At 43.0% G+C, this 20,092-nt stretch overlaps 1 protein-coding gene across 1 annotated transcript; it reads right to left on the reverse strand.

Annotated features, from left to right (window-relative positions):
* Nucleotides 1-4,053: 4,053 nt before the first annotated feature.
* LOC124680510 (thioredoxin domain-containing protein 9 homolog) lies at nucleotides 4,054-11,291 on the reverse strand. Its single transcript, XM_047215557.1, has 4 exons — nucleotides 11,187-11,291; nucleotides 10,831-11,103; nucleotides 4,538-4,696; nucleotides 4,054-4,455 (listed from the first exon to the last, which is right to left on the reverse strand). Exons 1-4 carry the CDS (start codon nucleotides 11,205-11,207, stop codon nucleotides 4,273-4,275), a joined length of 636 nt encoding a protein of 211 aa, XP_047071513.1. The 5' UTR covers nucleotides 11,208-11,291; the 3' UTR covers nucleotides 4,054-4,272.
* Between the last annotated feature and the right edge of the window lie 8,801 nt (nucleotides 11,292-20,092).

Raw genomic sequence — 20,092 nt, forward strand, 5'->3', positions numbered from 1 at the left:
GCTCTTATGCAAGAGCCAGCTCTAGCACATGCTCCTAGGCACTTTGTGAGAATGGAAGGTGGGCCATACATTGATAAAGTACTACATTTTTATAGCTCACTATTATATGTGTTGGCTCTATGTTGGTTATAGATGACATGATACTTGGATTATAGCCAGCAGCTGGCTACACTATTGGAATTGCTCTTATAACATACAATTATGGGGAGCCTGAAAAGGCAACAGGGTCAAATGCCATGCAAACTGCAAAAAAGTTTTCCTGGCCGACAGGCATCAAGATGGAAGGCAATGGTGAGCCAGCGAGTTTGGCTACCGAATCTGGCGAGCGTGCAATGGTGATGCAACTTTGGGGCCTCTTCGAGTGCATGCCAACCTCCAACTCTTTGGTGGAGGGAGAATGGGATTCCAAGTGTTTTCAGCTACTGGCGTCTGTCACGTTTGTATAAGAAAGCTTTCGATCCCTTTGTTCTAGACTAGATATCTGGTAGTACAATAATAATGTTGGACCTTTGTGGCAACTGTCATCCTTTGGGCTTAGCACGTGTAAAAGAGAATATATGCATTTCAGCATATATGTGCTATGCTATCGAAAAGAGAAGGGGGAAAGGTGACTTTCTAAGCAAAAAAATCAACCTTTCCAGAATGGGATTCCAAGTGACTCTGCTTTTGCACTTGCTCTTGGAGATGCGAATCCAGTTGCTCCTATTTTAGGGCCTTTTTTTAAACATATTATGGCTTGTTTGGAATGGAGGTAAAACTTATGGGGACACCAGTATTTAGCTCAATGTTGAACTAAATAGCCATTGACCCACTATCTTTACCCTCAATCCAAACAGGACCTTAAGGTTAAGGGGCTTTTAATTTATCTCTTGGTTTACTTATTACGTGATTTGATTTGATCCGATGATTTCTTGTATGTTGGGTGAAGTAAATTGGCATGGAGTTTCATGATGAAGTTAAGATTTAAGACCCCTTTTTTTTATATATGCCAGGTCTGACGAACAAACACAACTCGTAGTGGTTAAACCTCCAGCAAGCAAGCAAACCAGTGGCACCCAATAATCGTGTGGTTGCAACCTCAAATCGGAAATTATTTCCTGTGGAGATGAGTGTCGCGTCGGTGATCCAAAATCCATATCTTGCTTCCTTTCAGGCGTATATAGAGATAGGATGACGATTCTTTACGGGTGATGCTTTCCAACAACTTTTCATCCCCTGCTCCAATTCCATTTTGTCGTCTACTCATTGTGACGATCGAGCCATGTATATATGACTATATATCATCTCAATTATCATGGGTCTCAGTCAGCTGCCCGGCCGATCCATGTCTTCTTATGGTTACATCAGCTGTTATGTGTCCTAAACAAAGCACTTACGAACAATTTGGGAATTGGTTAATCGGCCGTCCGAGTTGATTGCTATGGCAAAAAAGTGCTGTCATGTCTGCTTGCATCATTGAACATTTGACCTCTCGCAAATCAAAACGTTGTACGTGTCTCCCTCTAGATCAAGTCAATTTTATACTCGAGAACCAGTGTGAATGGCGTCATTTCCATGCTAATCTGACAGTCATAAGAGCCAAATAATAATAATGCTATGAAAGAGTCAAAAGACGGTTCAAGCCTAGGAGTGGTGTTTTGATTCATGGGATCACATGATCTCTTTATTTTAAAATGCATCTTACACATATTCTAAAATATCAAAAAAATTGAAACAAAAATCACACTTATGTATTCACGTGCTACGAGCCCATAAAATTGTTTCATGAAAAATCAACCTATCATGCAGCGTGTGTAGAAAAGAAAAAATTATGTGCTAAAAATAAGACTTTTCACGAGATAATTTTTTTTTAGAAATATCGATTTTTCGAGAAACTTAACGACCGCACATATATTATGGAGATGTACATGTAGAATTTTTATTGAAACATGCTTTTTTTTTGTAGAGGGGGGTTTTTTTTTATGGGCAATATAGCCGGCGCAGCCTTGTTGTACAGAATCTATTAATCAACATTGTAGAGCAGGTGCAAACTTATTGTACAGGCTGCAGTTATGCACCCGGAAGTTAGTTATGCACCCGGAAGCCTCTCTCATTAGTCAAAACACCACTCCCAAGCAAATCAAACAAAACAAGGAGCAAACTATATTCCTAGAATGGTCCTGTGTATATCAAAAGTTCAATCTTCAACCACTGGCAGTAGTACACACTATTCGATCTAAATGAACATCGAACAACATCATTCGCCTCCTGCAAATGCCTCCCAGTGCATTCATGTGGCCTGACCAACCGACCGGCATGAAGTTGCAATTCAATCTAGCCCGAATTTTCTCTGCATTGAAGCTGCAAGCAGAGTACGTAGTACTACCAGCAGCACAATTTGCACAGACTCGCCAACAGCTTTACACCGTTCTCCTTTCCCCCACAGTTATTCAAGTCACCATGATGATGATGAGCGGCACATGGGAAAATGAGTGAGCAGCTGAAAAGGTGCCACCAAGGACACCGAATCTATTGATGGGCATATAGCCGGCGCAGCCTTGTTGTACAGAATCTATTAATCAACACCGTAGAGCAGGTGCAAACTTAGGGCATCTCCACCGGCGTGACGCATTTTATTGCCCGCGAGCGTCCGTTTACGTCGCGCCGTGGACGCTAAAATGATCGCTTTTGTTCGCGCGTCCGTTTGCGTCTGGGTGGCTCCAGCGAGGCGACGCATTTTTTTTACTTGTTTTTTTCTTCTTCTCCATTTAAACATAGTTCCAAATATTATATATTGGAACATGATTTTACACAAGTTAATACATAGTTTGGAACATAGTTTACACAAACTAATACATAGTTAATAAAATATTTTAAAAAAAAGAAAACCAGTTGTGTTGATTTTCGTATGTTCGCTGCCAAGAAAGAACACTCGAGGGCACACCCAGTCACCCAAACTGGAAAATCCAGCTGGTGACGGTGCCCCTGTTGGTTCTTCCGAGGAAGAACATCCAGAAACCTTCACTACTGGCTTCAACTAGTTTTAACTATCGGTGTTCAAGCCGGATTCACCGGTGTGGTAGTGCATGCGGCACGCTGTGTCGTCGAACACCTTGACGATCATCTCGCTATCACCCTCGTAGAGGAAGGTGAGCTGGCAGCCGGGCTCGAGCTCGAGGTCGCGGGCGAACTTGTCCCACCCCATGAGCAGGTACATCTTGCCCTGCCCGTCGAACAAGACCTCGGCATTCCACCGGCAGAAGTTGCAGCTGGCCTCCCGTAGCTGCAACTGCGCCGGCTCGACAACATCGACGAACTCGGCGAACTTGTCTGGGAGCCGCTTGATGCCGAGTGGATCGTCGTCGATGTGGAGGAGGAACTCGAAGCAGCGGTCCTCTGCGAAGACGAGGAGGACGCAGGCGACGGTGACCGTGGTGTCGTAGCTGCTCCACCACGGCGGCCCCTGCCCCGACCACGGCCCCGGGGGCGCCCAGGCCCGCGGCCTCGACCGCCTCGCTGGCCACCAGGTCCCGCCATGGACTTCCTCGCGGGCCTGGCTGCATCGCAGGAAGAGCTAGGCAGCGCTACGGCTGAGCTTGTGGCGGCTAGGGTTTGCTTGGAGGAGTGAATGAGGAAGAAGAACGCGTGTCCTCTTTATATAAGCCGGAGGCAGGAGACGGAGGTGGGCGATGATCGCTCGGCAATTGAGGCATCGCCATTAACGTGGCGCAGACTGCCGAAGCGATGCAGCGGCGCCAGTCGCTGGCGCGCCTGAGAAGCCACATCGACGCAAGGTCGCTGCCAGGCGGGCCCAACAAAACGTCCGCCCGAGTCCGTAGAGACGCATCTAAGGCGCATATTTGAGCCAGGTTTACGTCGCCACAAACGGCCCAGTCACTTTGCGTCACCCCGCTGGAGGAGGGTCCAGACGAATTTTCGGTCACGGCGAACGCAAACGGTCGCTCAGCGTCCATTTACGTCGCCCTGTTGGAGATGCCCTTATTGTACAGGCTGCAGCGTATATAAGGCACCGAGACAGTCCGCAATAGCACCACATGGTTGGATGTCTCTTCAGATTTGAAAACCCTGCCACGATAGTGTCCGGGATGGAAAGAAATATCATTACTCAAATAAACAAACTAGATACCATATGGTGTATGTATGTTGTTGCTGATACCATGTTTTATCTTCAGATTTCAAAATGTACATAAATTCTTTCAAATTTGTCATCACTACACAAACTTCTCCTATTACTAGATCGGATAGCATAATCACGCCTTCGGTACAACAAAACTACTCAGAGTCTGATGAGTTGCCAGTATCTGATTGTCGAACGCTTCGTTTGCTGGTGGCAGTTTGCTTGGAAGGATTTCCAGATCCTTCTCCATCAAGGAAGATCACTTGAGCTTTTGCAATGCGTTCCTCCAGATCATCTGTGCTAAAGTCATCTTTACCACCAAGTTGATCAAATCCAACCTGGCAGTATCACAAATAATAGTTACACTTAATGGCATTTTTCACAGTACTGAAGAATTAACTGTGAGAAGAGCAGTCTTACCACATAATCCTCAACCTTGGCATTCTTCACTAGAGCAAGAGTTGGGAGCACAACGATCCTTAGTTTTTCGGTCAAAAAGGGAGACTTTTCAGCATGAACTTTGATAAACCGTGTTTCTACATGCTGTTTCGCAAGAATTGACATGTGCTTGTCCATAACCTGCAGCAAAAGAGAGGAGGGTTAAGAAAATGTTTTTGGAGAATGCAAGATTTCACAAAATGTCACCATCCAGGCAAACAATCCACATGAAAATACATAGTAACTGCATTGAAAAAGAAAACAGACACAGCAGAGGAACAATAGCTTAGAAACTATGGTGCCTTCTCAATGTTCTTCTAGTTCACAATGCCAAATCACATAGCTGTGTGCTCAAGAAAAAAGAGAGAAAATTGCTCTGAAATCATAAATGGCAAAGCACTGAATATGCAAGTTATATTGCACCGCTTGAGTTTCACGCACTACCAGCATTCCAACTCATCTCTATTTTTTTTCTCATGCTCGTGGCCACACATGTTCGGACTTCAGGCGGGCTTTTCCAGACCATGCAAAGCCTCCTCAAAACCTTGAAAAACTCAGTTTGACAGCTCTGCAGAACCCAGTGTGACTCCCTCCTTTCAAGCCTGTGCTCACGGTCGACACTGGATTGGCCTGGTTGTCTCCTCTTACAACCGTGCATCCAGTCAGCAGTCTTTCCCTCCAGTTTTCCCATCCATCAGTTGTATCACGTGAGAGCTAACAGTTGATAAATTTTTTGCAGCTGACCACTAAAAGCAAATAAGAATGGCAAGGCCACTAAATTAACAAGTGTCTGACAACAAAAAATCCCACGTTGCTGGCCACAGGCAGTGGCAAGGTGCCGGTTGGTTGTCGCAGAACCGGCAGTGTTCGCAAGTTTGCAGGTAGCAGCGCCGCCCGCCTACCAATGCCAAATCGAGAAGGTCGTGACAGTGCTTCAAGAAAGGATGCAGGCAAACTCTCCCTCCGGTAAATTATCGCTGATAGTTTGGTAGTACGACCAGGGCCGGCCCATAGGCCGGGGCAACGGGGCGGCCGCCCTGGGCCCGCGAGAGGCAGGGGCCCGTTCCAGTTAGTAATTCAATAGGTTGACTGCTACCTTTGGTCCAGGAGAACTAGAAAAAGAAATGGCCCAAGTAGCAGCGTAAGCCCATCAAGTAGCCTAATTATTCGATCGGCAAGAACTGATCCATTTACGTTACTGCCTGCTGGACCAGCGTTCCATCGTTCTCGCCTGTAACTCGTCTACTCGTCTTCTCCCCAAATTCCCAATTCCAAAAGCGCAGCCGCTCCCCTGCTTTTACGACTCCCAGGTCGCCGCAGCTATTAGCGAAGACCGAGATGCCATTTCGTTTGCAATCAGCTCTGTTTTCATTCTCCATTTTGCTAATCGTCGTGGCCTGCAAATCACGGAGCCTACATCAACAAATCGACATCGATTCATCTACAAATCCAGATCGATTCATATGCTCATATCAAGGTATTTTTGTTCCCTGTATTAGCCGCTTTTATGCAAATCGTTTGATGCCATGGATTACCTGCCATACACTCTTTACCGTGCCGAAGTGATTAGTCGCGGAGGGGCGTTGAACAAAAGTGGATAGATGAACTGGTTGAATCCCAAAAAAAATTGGCTGACATTATTTTTAGAACCGGTAGCTCCTCTAGGAACTCCCTGTGACGCAATATCAAACATTGAAGCTGAAAATGACGGCATTTAGAAAAGCTATTTTACCTGGATCAAGATCAGCTATGTGTTTTATTATTTTGTAGAAATCATGTTGTTTACTTACTATCAAGATTGAATTCTCTCCATCATTATAAATAAAGTGTTATCGTTGAAGGATCATTGATCTATGACATGTCACGTAGTTGATTGCTTTTAAAGTACAATACATTTATAATTTTGTGTCAACAAAGGGCCCTTCTTGCTCGTCGTGCTGGTTTTCCACAACATACGCACTGCAATGACATGCCGGCAGCCTGATGGCCAAAGGATAGGGGCAGCACATCGACAAGCAGGTCTTGCACCGTCTCATTGCCCTCGACGCTAAAGATGGCGCCATGAGCAGCAGCATGTCCCATGCAGCTGCCGCCGCGGATAACAGGGACAAGTGCCTGTCCCCATCTAATCAGATCTGGCAACTTCTGTTCCCGCAATGTAGGAGGTGACCCCGACACAGCCATGTCTGGCAACTCTGACACAATAGAAGAATGTTCGGGTATTTCCAGATGGGGTTGGGGATGACAGATTTAATTTGGAGAAAATTCTACCCCGTGGCCAAATAAGGCAGGTAGGGATAGGTTGAGGAAGCACAGAGATGCGTCGCCCATGTCCATCAGCTGCGCTAGGCATGAGGCTAAAGGGGAAAGAGGGGAGCTCCACCAGTAGAGACAGGATCACTGAGAGAGACCAAGAAAGGGAAGCTCTTGTGCCCTGTGCATGGTGACTTGGTGAGGGCAGCATCGTGTCATGCGGGCGCGTGCTGAACTGTGATATTGTGACGCGTGTGTGATTACTGTCTTTTTAATTACTATATACACTAAGAAAAACAGTAACTATAATTAACTTGCATATACAATGATGATAAAAGGATGACGGCACAAAATAGATGCCAAAAATAATTGTTGATCAGCAGCAGCGGTCGCCAAATTTTGGATGCAGCCGGACACCATAGGCGTAAGGCCAAAGCGCAAAGAGAGGAACTCCACCATAGACACGGGAATCACACAAGTCGCTACGAGAGAGACAGAGAATGAGATGTGCGGGTGCCTTGCGGTGGGACTTGGTGAGGTCAACACCATTGTGATAGTGCTGACGTGTGTGTGATTAGTGTCTTCTTCATTAAGAAAAACAGTATCTATAATTAACTTGCATATCCATCATAATAAACTGATGACTGGACACAAATTAGAAGCCAAAATAAACCTTAGCTCGAAAGATTACAAACTTTGTCCTTATAAATTCCAAGTGAGATGTGTCGTGTGGTCAGACCATATGGCGCGTGCAATTTGTGAATGGTTAGCTCAGCCACGGCATTGTGTTCATACAACTGTGTTTATCTATTTAAGTTAACAAAATATAAAAAATCAAAACTGAAGAGAGCTCATGATAAATTTATGTCATCTTTTCTTGCGAATGAAAGTATGCCTTTTTTTAGTCAATTAAATATCTAACATAGAATTTGAATAGGACCTCAGGAATCAGGATGGGGTGAAGATAAACCTGTAATTTGAAGTTAAGATACAATGAGTTTTTAGCCTGGGTCTATTGAGCACGGCTGGGTTGAGATGTTGTTTGGTGGGTTGGTATGTTAAGAGATGCTGAAACTTATATCTAGAAATATGAAATTACCAGGAGGTCCAAATTTTACAGAAAAACCTTGAATAGAATAAAAAATTAATCGGGTCCTCAGATCCCGACTGAGATGAACACACGTCTCGTGTCCGACGGTGGTTTCGTGCCCGTCTCGGGGCGGGCCAGCCCAGTGGAGGCCGTGGCGGCGGCGGGGCTTGGTGCTCGGGGTGGCCGAGCTTGGTGCTCGGAGCGGGCCAGCTAGTGGAGGGCCGTGGCGGTGGAGTTTGGTGCATGTGAGCTTCGGCCTGGGTGGGAGGGCGCCGGCGGGGGGGAGGCCGTGCGACGGCGGAGCTTGCTGCTCAGGCCGTGGGGCGGCAGAGCTTGCTGCTCGGGCCGTGGCTGCGCAAGCTACTGCCTCTTTATGGCGTGGGACGGGAGGGCGTTGTCTCTGGCGGGATGGAGGCCATGGGGCGGGAGGCCGGGCGCCGGCGCTGTCTCCAGCGGGAGGAAGGCTGTGGGGCGGGAGGGCGCCGGCGCGAGTTGCTGCCCGGCGTCTTCCGTTGCTTTTGCTTGGCTGACATAAGAGGAGAACGAGAATGGGGGAAAATGAAGGAGAGAAAGACGCGGGGTGAGGGTCGGGGGCGCGGGGGGGGGGGGGGGGGGCAGCTACAGTGTATTGCGGCTCGATTTGAGCTTCCCAACCCAGGCAGGCTGAGAGCCTTTTTTCGTATGAGTTGGCCACTGCTGAGATGACCCGACCCAGGCTAACAAACAACAAATAGTTGGTTGAGCTAGGTTGAGATGAGAATTTCTGAGTTGGACCGGGCTACCAAACACACCCTAACTGTGACCATTGGTGTCATTGGCGATTAGCGTAGTAGATATCAGCATGGAGCTTTTCCAAAACGCAAAATATGTGGTACTTCCATAGATTATGTTATGTAGTCAGTCACGTGGAAAAATTAACATTTGATGTTACCGACATAACTTGCAAGATGAAGCACCTCACATGGGCATCGCAAACAGTTGTTGTCCTAGATAGGAGTCATGTAGAAAAACAACATGCACGATTTGATCGCCAACACCATGCAATACTCTGTTGCGATCAAGGCATCAAGCACAAGCAACTACCTAAACAATGGGTAGGAAGTCCACAGCTAGTTAATAACTGTTGCAGTGTATTCTAGAATCTGAACAGCAAAGACCAACGAAAAGTTGCTTTAACTAATGTTTGTGCATCTGGTTCCTTCATTGCCAATCAGAATATGAAGGGGCAATATACAAGAAAATGCAGAGATTAACGGTACGTGGAGGTCTACGAGTTTCTGGCAGAAGCTGATGGAACCCCTTCCCTTGCCTCATTCAGTGCCATCAGTGCGTACCAGCTAGACAGCAAATGCTTGCAGCTTACATGTGCTACCCAAAAACGCACAGAAAATAAAGGTAATGTTATGCATTAAAGCAAAAATGGAAGGCTCTAGGCACTAAAGTTCACCTATACATGCACAAACTAATATAGATGAACTATAGAGGATGTGATTGGTGGTGTTTAAAAATGTAACCAGCATATAAGTAGATATAAGCGGCCAAATGGCATAGCAGAGTGGTGGTGCCTAAGCTACATCAAGCTATCTTGATTTAATGGTGCTCCAATCATGATGGTAGAATAGCGCATATGTTTCAGAGAGAGGAGTCGATTTCTTGTAGCAATCGTATCCAAGCGACATAAGTAAAAAATAGAACACCATGATTTTAAGCATTCACATGCAAATTGATCTAACCTAATGCCACGGGAACAAAGAAACCCCTAAGCATCTTCATGCATAAACCTCGTGCTAAAACGGTGTGGCGCTGGTGGTTGGCTAGAAGGATGAGCGACAAGGAGTTAGAGATGTTGGTCTGGACTGGAGCAGCGTCTTGGACACCATCACAAGTGCCTTTGGTGGCACGGTGTCAATACTTCCGAAGTTGGAATACTGCGGTGGGTACAACCAAGCTACACCAACAAGGCCAACGGGTTTCCTTTGACCAGCCACAAAAAGGCTGTGGAACGAATAAAGTTAAGGGAAGTTTGTGTTGAGTACTGTGACTCTTTAAGAGGAGCAGGAGTATACACACATGCCAAATTTACTTGGCAGTGCCAAAAAAGTTAGGATTATCTGCCAATTAGGGTTCCAATGGTAATTTGAATTGGTAGACAGTTATCTCTCAGCACCAAGAACTAAATTATTTACACATAGCACGATTTGAACATATTAGAGCTTAGGCCCCCATGCAGTAAACTCTGATCACTTCAATGTGTGGACCAACCATAAAACACTCCATTGGGAAACAGGCGACGTTTTGGACTTCTTTTCTTGTTCGAGAATACATGACATATTACAATTTCAAGGCATTTTCTAGTGATAGAACCTATTATGCCCACATTGAACTTAATGAGTATATGTACATGATTAAATTGCAGATGGTGCCTGCATGAATTCCAAATGTACTATTATAAGGACTAGTATTGTATTTTGGTATCTTCTTGTTGGGCCAAATCCTGAAACGACATCTAAATGTAAACAGAGGGAATACTATGTCTATGGTGGTACTTGTAGATCCACCTAATAGATAAGTTAAGTTGGAATAAAAGGCAAGTAATTTAAGTTGGAATAAAAGGCAAGTAATTTAAGTTGGAATGAGTGAAAGGTGCTCAGTTGGGGTATCCATCAATAAATTGATAATGGATGTTGAAGAGCATGGCCCAAGATATCTCGATCTACGAAAAGTAGAGCACGCCCTAATCGGAAGATTCGAGCAGCATTGCAAACCGATGATAGTTTTCTACGAGATCCACATCTAAACACACCACCCATACAAGACCTCGACGCAATTACTGGATTGTGTGTGCGACTCGGTCCAAGATCCAATCCGATCTTAACTTGTTTTTTTTTACGAGACGAAACGAAGAGAAAAGATGGATGCCAAGGAAGCGCACCTTGCAGGGCCAGTTGTCGCGGTAGAAATGGCACACGAGGCGCTCGCTGGCCTTGGCGGCGGAGAAGAACTCCTTCTCGGGGACCTCGGTGTACTCGCCGTGGCCCAGGGCGCGCCACTTGGCCCGGCGCTCGGCGGCGCGGCGCATCTGCAGCATCCGGCGCTCGCGGAGCGCCTCGATGTCGTCCGGGTCGAGGCGTTCGAGCGCGGCGATCTGCTCGTCTAGCTTGTCCTCGACCGCCTTGGCCGCCGACAGGACATGTTGCTCCAAGATCTGCGGCAGTCCGGGCACGCCAAGTCAGAGAGAGGAGCTGAGGAAGCGAGCAGAGCACGATAGGACGGAGATGGGGCAATTACCTGGCTGACAACGCCGTCCATGGCGGCGGCGCGAGGCTGGAGATGGAGATCGGGGAAATGAGAGAGCTTGGGAGTGAAGAGGTAGGCGGGGTGGGTGTTTGCTTCGGCTGAACGAAGCCTCGATCGATGACGCGCCTCCGGGTTTTGTCAGGCTACCGTGAGTGCCGGGCCGGGCCGGGTCTCAAGCTAGCCGAATCTCACGGTTGCAAAATGAGCTTTTCTTATGCACCGACCAGGTCGGCCGCTACCAAGCCCGTACACTCTGGTACGGACGTACAGTCATCGCCTTGGCCCATTTTCATTTTTTTCATTTTTCCTTTTTCTTTTCTGATTATTTTTTAAAATATTTAATTTCAGACTCAAAAATGTTAAAGTTTTGAAAATTTTAAAGATTTGAAAAATAATTAAAATTAAAATGTACAACTTTATGGAAATTCTTCAAATTCAAAAAATGTTCACATTCGAAAATTACTCAAACTTAAAAAAATGTTCACATTCAAAAAATGTTTGACTTAAAAAACCAAAAAAGTTCAAGTTTCAAAAAATGTTCAAACTTGAAAATATGTTCATATTCGAAAAGTAACCAAATTTAAAAATTGTTCAAATGTTGAAAAAAAATTGTTTTTTTAATAGATATGTTCAAAAAAATAAAATAAAAATGCAAATAGAAAACAAAAAATAAATATCATAAAAGAAAGAAACACGTAAAAAGACAAAAAAAAAAGGGTTGGCCCAACACCCCCGTCTGGGGTTTGTGCTGACTGGCAACCGCTGACTAGATCGGCGTATATCACCCGCTAGGAAGTGAGCTGAAAGCCTAAAATGGTTGGAAAACCCTATACACCGCCCGTTGTTGCGTCGAAACCTCCCGCCGCTGATGCGTGTAGTTGACACGTCCGTTGGGAACCCCAAGAGGAAGGTGTGATGCGCACAGCAGCAAGTTTCCCTCAGTAAGAAACCAAGGTTTAATCGAACCAGTAGGAGTCAAGAAGCACGTTGAAGGTTGTTGGTGGCGAAGTGTAGTGCGGCGCAACACCAGAGATTCCGGCGCCAACGTGGAACATGCACAACACAATCACAGAACTTTGCCCCAACGTAACAGTGAGGTTGTCAATCTCAGGGCTTGCTGTAACAAAGGATTAAACGTATTGTGTGGAAGATGGTGATTGTTTGCGAAGAACAGTAAAGAACAATTGCAGTAGATTGTATTTCAGATGTAAAGAATAGGACCGGGGTCCACAGATCACTAGTGGTGTCTCTCCCATAAGATAAACAGATGTTGGGTGAACAAATTACAATTGGGCAATTGACAAATAAAGAAGGCATAACAATGCACATACATATATCATGATGAGTACTATGAGATTTAATCGTGGCTTTACGACAAAGTACATAGACCGCTATCCAACATGCATCTATTCCTAAAAAGTCCACTTTCGGGTTATCATCCGAACCCCTTCCAGTATTAAGTTGTAAACAACGGACAATTGCATTAAGTATGGTGTGTAATGTAATCAACACAAATATCCTTAGACAAAGCATCGATGTTTTATCCCTAGTGGCAACAGAGACATCCACAACCTTAGAACTTTCTCGTCATCGTCCTGCATTTAATGGAGGCATGAACCCATTATAGAGCATAAATACTCCCTCTTGGAGTCACAAGTATCAACTTGGCCAGAGCCTCTACTAGCAACGGAGAGCATGCAAGAACATAAATAACATATATGATAGATTGATAATCAACTTGACATAATATTCAATATTCATCGGATCCCAACAAACACAACATGTAGCATTACAAATAGATGATCTTGATCATGATAGGCAGCTCACAAGATCTAACATGATAGCACAATGAGGAGAAGACAACCATCTAGCTACTGCTATGGACCCATAGTCCGGGGGTGGACTACTCACACATCGATCCGGAGGGCGATCATGGCGATGAAGAGACCTCCGGGAGATGATTCCTCTCTCCGGCAGGGTGCCGGAGGCGATCTCCTGAATCCCCCGAGATGGGATTGGCGGCGGCGGCGGCTCTGGAAGGTTTTCCGTATCGTGGCTCTCGGTACTGGGGGTTTCGCGACGAAGGCTTTAAATAGACGGAAGGGCAGGTCAAAGGGCGTCACGGGGGCCCCACACAGCAGGGCCGCGCGGCCAGGGCCCAGGCCGCGCCGCCCTGGTGTGTCACCACCTCGTGGCCCCACTTCGTCTCTCCCTCAGACTTCTGGAAGCTTCGTTCAAAAATAGGATCCTGGGCGTTGATTTCATCCAATTCCGAGAATATTTCCTTACTAGGATTTCTGAAACCAAAAACAGCGAAACGAAGAATCGGCTCTTCGGCATCTCGTCAATAGGTTAGTGCCGGAAAATGCATAAATATGACATATAATGTGTATAAAACATGTGAGTATCATCATAAAAGTAGCATGGAACATAAGAAATTATAGATACGTTTGGGACGTATCAAGCATCCCCAAGCTTAGTTCCTACTCGCCCTCAAGTAGGTAAACGATAACAAAGATAATTTCTGAAGTGACATGCTATCATAATCTTGATCATACTATTGTAAGCATATGAGATGAATGCAGCGATTCGAAGCAATGATGAAGATAATGAGTAAACAAATGAATCATATAGCAAAGACTTTTCATGAATAATACTTTCAAGACAAGCATCAATAAGACTTGCATAAGAGTTACTCATAAAGCAATAAATTCAAAGTAAAGGCATTGAAGCAACACAAAGGAAGATGAAAGTTTCAGCGGTTGCTTTCAACTTCAACATGTACATCTCATGGATAATTGTCAACACAAAGTAATATAACAAGTGCAATAAGTAAATATGTAAGAATCAATGCACACAGTTGACACAAGTGTTTGCTTCTGGGGTAGAAAGAATAGGCAAACTGACTCAACAATAAAGTAGAAGATTGGCCCTTCGCAGAGGGGAGCATTGATTACTATATTTGTGCTAGAGCGGCGGAAGGGCAGGTCAAAGGGCGTCACGGGGGCCCCACACAGCAGGGCCGCGCGGCCAGGGCCTAGGCCGCGCCGCCCTGGTGTGTCACCACCTCGTGGCCCCACTTCGTCTCTCCTTCTGGAAGCTTCGTGCAAAAATAGGACCCTGGGCGTTGATTTCATCCAATTCCGAGAATATTTCCTTACTAGGATTTCTGAAACCAAAAACGACAGTAAACAAAGAATCGGCTCTTCGGCATCTCGTCAATAGGTTAGTGCCGGAAAATGCATAAATATGACATATAATGTGTATAAAACATGTGAGTATCATCATAAAAGTAGCATGGAATATAAGAAATTATAGATACGTTTGGGACGTATCAAGCATCCCCAAGCTTAGTTCCTACTCGCCCTCGAGTAGGTAAACGATAACAAAGATAATTTCTCAAGTGACATGCTATCATAATCTTGATCATACTATTGTAAGCATATGAGATGAATGCAGCGATTCGAAGCAATGATGAAGATAATGAGTAAACAAATGAATCATATAGCAAAGACTTTTCATGAATAATACTTTCAAGACAAGCATCAATAAGACTTGCATAAGAGTTACTCATAAAGCAATAAATTCAAAGTAAAGGCATTGAAGCAACACAAAGGAAGATGAAAGTTTCAGCGGTTGCTTTCAACTTCAACATGTACATCTCATGGATAATTGTCAACACAAAGTAATATAACAAGTGCAATAAGTAAACATGTAAGAATCAATGCACACAGGTTGACACAAGTGTTTGCTTCAGGGTAGAAAGAATAGGCAAGCCGACTCAACAATAAAGTAGAAGATTGGCCCTTCGCAGAGGGAAGCATTGATTACTATATTTGTGCTAGAGCTTTTCATTTTGAAAACAAGAAACAATTTTGTCAACGGTAGTAATAAAGCATATGTGCTATGTATAAGATATCTTATAAGTTGCAAGCCTCATGCATAGTATACTAATAGTGCTCGCACCTTGTCCTAATTAGCTTGGATTAACACGGATTATCATTGCATAGCATATGTTTCAACCAAGTGTCACAAAGGGGTACCTCTATGCCGCTTGTACAAAGGTCTAAGGAGAAAGCTCGCATTGGATTTCTCGCTTTTGATTATTCTCAACTTAGACATCCATACCGGGACAACATAAACAACAGATAATGGACTCCTCTTTAATGCATAAGCATTTAACAACAATTAATATTCTCATAAGAGATTGAGGATTGATTGTCCAACCTGAAACTTCCACCATCAATCATGGCTTTAGTTAGCGGCCCAATGTTCTTCTCTAACATTATGCATACTCAAACCATTTGATCATGAAAATCGCCCTTACTTCAGACAAGACGAACATGCATAGCAACTCACATGATATTCAACAAAGGTAAAAGAGTTGATGGCGTCCCCGAAACATGGTTACCGCTCAACAAGCAACTTATTAAGAAATAAGACACATAAGTACATATTCTTCACCACAATAGTTTTTAAGGCTATTTGTCCCATGAGCTATATATTGTAAAGGCAAAGAATAGAAATTTTAAAGGTAGCACTCAAGTAATGTACTTTGGAATGGCGGAGAAATACCATGTAGTAGGTAGGTATGGTGGACACAAATGGCATGGTTATTGGCTCAAGGATTTGGATGTACGAGAAGAATTCCTCTCAATACAAGGCTAGGCTAGCAAGGTTGTTTGAAGCAAACTCAAGTATAAAAGGTGCGGCAAAGCTCACATATGAACATATTGTAGCTATTATAAGACTTTACATTGTCTCCTTGTTGTTCAAACACCTCAATCGAGAAAATATCTAGACTCTAGAGATCAATCATGCAAACCAAATTTTAACAAGCTCTATGTAGTTATTCATTAATGAGTACAAGGTACATGATGCAAGAGCTTAAACATGATCTATATTAGCACAACAATTGCCAAGTATCACATTATTCAAGACATTAAACCATTTACCACATGCGGCATTTTCCGTTTCCAACCATATAACAATGAATGAAATAGTCCAACTTTCGCAATGAACATTAAAGATAAAGCTAAGAACACATGTGTTCATACGAAACAGCGGAGCGTGTCTCTCTCCCAAACAAAGAATGCTAGGATCCGACCTTATTCAAACAAAAACAAAAATAAAAAAAAATAGACGCTCCAAGTAAAGCACATAAGATGTGACGGAATAAAAATATAGTTTCACTAGAGGAACCTGATAAGTTGTCGATGAAGAAGGGGATGCCTTGGGCATCCCCAAGCTTAGATGCTTGAGTCTTCTTGAAATATACAGGGATGAACCACGGGGGCATCCCCAAGCTTAGACTTTTCACTCTTCTTGATCATAGTATATCATCCTCCTCTCTTGACCCTTGAAAACTTCCTCCACACCAAACTCGAAACAAACTCATTAGAGGGTTAGTGCATAATCAAAAATTCACATGTTCAGAGGTGACATAATCATTCTTAACACTTCTGGACATTGCACCAAGCTACTGGACGTTAATGGAACAAAGAAATCCATCCAACATAGCAAAACAGGCAATGCGAAATAAAAGGCAGAATCTGTCAAAACAGAACATTCCGTAAAGATGAATTTTATTGAGGCACCAGACTTGCTCAAATGAAAATGTCCAAATTTAATGAAAGTTGCGTACATATCTGAGGATCACGCACGTAAATTGGCAGATTTTTTCTGAGCTACCTACAGAGAGGCAGGTCGAAATTCGTGACAGCAAGAAATCTGTTTCTGCGCAGTAATCCAAATCTAGTATTGACTTTACTATCAAAGACTTTACTTGGCACAACAATGCAATAAAATAAAGATAAGTAGAGGTTGCTACAGTAATAACAACTTCCAAGACTCAAATATAAAACAAAAGTACTGTAGTAAAATAAAAATATGGGTTATCTCCCAAGAAGTGCTTTCTTTATAGCCATTAAGATGGGCTCACCAGTTTTAATGATGCACTCGCAAGAAATAAGAGTTGAAGCAAAAGAGAGCATCAAGAAGCAAATTCAAAACACATTTAAGTCTAACCCACTTCCTATGAAAAGGAATCTTGTAAATAAACAAGTCATGTAGGCATAATGCAACAAGCATAGGAAAATTAGACAAGTGCAACTTCAAGATTTTCAGCATATAGAGAGGTGTTTTAGTAACATGAAAACTTCTACAACCATATTTTCCTCTCTCATAATAACTTTCAGTAGCATCATGACCAAATTCAACAATATAACTATCACATAAAGCATTCTTATTCTGAGTCTCATGCATAAAATTATTACTACTCCCAACATAAGCATAGTCATTCTTATTAATTGTAGTGGGAGCAAATTCAACAAAGTAGCTATCATTATTATTCTCATCAAGTGTAGGAGGCATAGTATAATCATAATAAACTTTATCCTCCATAGTAGGTGGCACCAAAAGACCACTATCATTATAATCATCATATATGGGAGGCATATCATAATCAACATAAACTTTCTCCTCAATACCCGGAGGACTAAAGAGATCATTTTCATCAAAACCGACCTCCCCAAGCTTAGAATTTTCTATATCATTAGCAACAATGGTGTTCAAAGTGTTCATACTAATATCATTGTTACTAGCATGCAAATAAGGTTACATAGGTTTTTAAATTTTCGCATTGAACCATTCATGTCTTGACTCAGGAAATAGTATAAAAAGCTCACAGATGTTTTCCATTATGCCTTACTAGTGTAAAACAAGAAACAAAAAGATACAATTGCAGGATCTAAAGGAAATAGCTTAGAACACACACACAACGGCAACAGAAAAGTACTTATTACCTGGGACCGGAGTATGAGTGCCTTTTACCTTTCCTCCCCGGCAACGGCGCCAGAAAAGTGGCTTAGTTGCCGGGGTCCGGAGTGTGAGTGTCGTTTACCTTTCCTCCCCGGCAACGGCGCTAGAAAAGTGCTTGATGTCTACGGGTGCTTCTATTCTTGTAGACAGATGTTGGGCCTCCAAGAGCGAGAGGTTTGTAGAACAGCGGCAAGTTTCCCTTAAGTGGATCACCCAAGGTTTATCAAACTCGGGGAGGAAGAGGTCAAACATATCCCTCTCAAGCAAACCTCGCAATCACGATACAAGAAGTCTCTTGTGTCCCCAACACACCTAATACACTTGTCGGATGTATAGGTGCACTAGTTCGGCGAAGAGATAGTGAAATACAAGTGGTATGAATGAATATGAGCAGTAGTAACGGCGCGCGAGAAAAGTGCTTGGCGGCGTGCGGATGATGGTAGTAATATTGCAGGAAGTAAAGATGCAGTAAAACAGTACACAAGCGATGATTGCAGTATTTGGAAACAAGGCCTAGGGATCATACTTTCACTAATGGACACTCTCAACATTGATCACATAAATAAAGAAGAAGAAGAAGAAGAAGAAGAAGAAGAAGAAGAAGAAGAAGAAGAAGAAGAAGAAGAAGAAGAAGAAGAAGAAGAAGAAGAAGAAGAAGAAGAAGAAGAAGAAGAAGAAGAAGAAGAAGAAGAAGAAGAAGAAGAAGAAGAAGAAGAAGAAGAAGAAGAAGAAGAAGAAGAAGAAGAAGAAGAAGAAGAAGAAGAAGAAGAAGAAGAAGAAGAAGAAGAAGAAGAAGAAGAAGAAGAAGAAGAAGAAGAAGAAGAAGAAGAAGAAGAAGAAGAAGAAGAAGAAGAAGAAGAAGAAGAAGAAGAAGAAGAAGAAGAAGAAGAAGAAGAAGAAGAAGAAGAAGAAGAAGAAGAAGAAGAAGAAGAAGAAGAAGAAGAAGAAGAAGAAGAAGAAGAAGAAGAAGAAGAAGAAGAAGAAGAAGAAGAAGAAGAAGAAGAAGAAGAAGAAGAAGAAGAAGAAGAAGAAGAAGAAGAAGAAGAAGAAGAAGAAGAAGAAGAAGAAGAAGAAGAAGAAGAAGAAGAAGAAGAAGAAGAAGAAGAAGAAGAAGAAGAAGAAGAAGAAGAAGAAGAAGAAGAAGAAGAAGAAGAAGAAGAAGAAGAAGAAGAAGAAGAAGAAGAAGAAGAAGAAGAAGAAGAAGAAGAAGAAGAAGAAGAAGAAGAAGAAGAAGAAGAAGAAGAAGAAGAAGAAGAAGAAGAAGAAGAAGAAGAAGAAGAAGAAGAAGAAGAAGAAGAAGAAGAAGAAGAAGAAGAAGAAGAAGAAGAAGAAGAAGAAGAAGAAGAAGAAGAAGAAGAAGAAGAAGAAGAAGAAGAAGAAGAAGAAGAAGAAGAAGAAGAAGAAGAAGAAGAAGAAGAAGAAGAAGAAGAAGAAGAAGAAGAAGAAGAAGAAGAAGAAGAAGAAGAAGAAGAAGAAGAAGAAGAAGAAGAAGAAGAAGAAGAAGAAGAAGAAGAAGAAGAAGAAGAAGAAGAAGAAGAAGAAGAAGAAGAAGAAGAAGAAGAAGAAGAAGAAGAAGAAGAAGAAGAAGAAGAAGAAGAAGAAGAAGAAGAAGAAGAAGAAGAAGAAGAAGAAGAAGAAGAAGAAGAGGGGGAATAAAAGAAAGAGGTAACTGACATATCCCCTGATGAGTATGAGATAACAATAGGTAACCGTAAGTATGTTGCTCCTAATGATTATTATGATAGTGAATCTGAGTACAATGATCTTTCTATGCCCTTTACCTATATTAGTGATCATGACTTGGAAGAGCACACTACTTTTGATATTGAAGATCTCTGGGACACTAATTCTGAAAATGATGATGTTAATAATTGCCATAGTATTAGTATTATCCATGTTTCTTTCCATAATGATATAGAAAGTTCTAAGCTTGGGGAAGCTTGTTTTGATGAGCATGATATTCTTAGTCCCCCAAGCATGGAGGAGAAAATTTACTTTGATGATACTTTACCTCCTATATATGATGATTACAATGATGCTATCATATTTTCAGTCCACCTACTATTGAGGAGAAGATT

The sequence above is a fragment of the Lolium rigidum genome, unplaced genomic scaffold (assembly GCF_022539505.1).
Source record: "Lolium rigidum isolate FL_2022 unplaced genomic scaffold, APGP_CSIRO_Lrig_0.1 contig_18027_1, whole genome shotgun sequence".
Classification (NCBI taxonomy): domain Eukaryota; kingdom Viridiplantae; phylum Streptophyta; class Magnoliopsida; order Poales; family Poaceae; genus Lolium; species Lolium rigidum.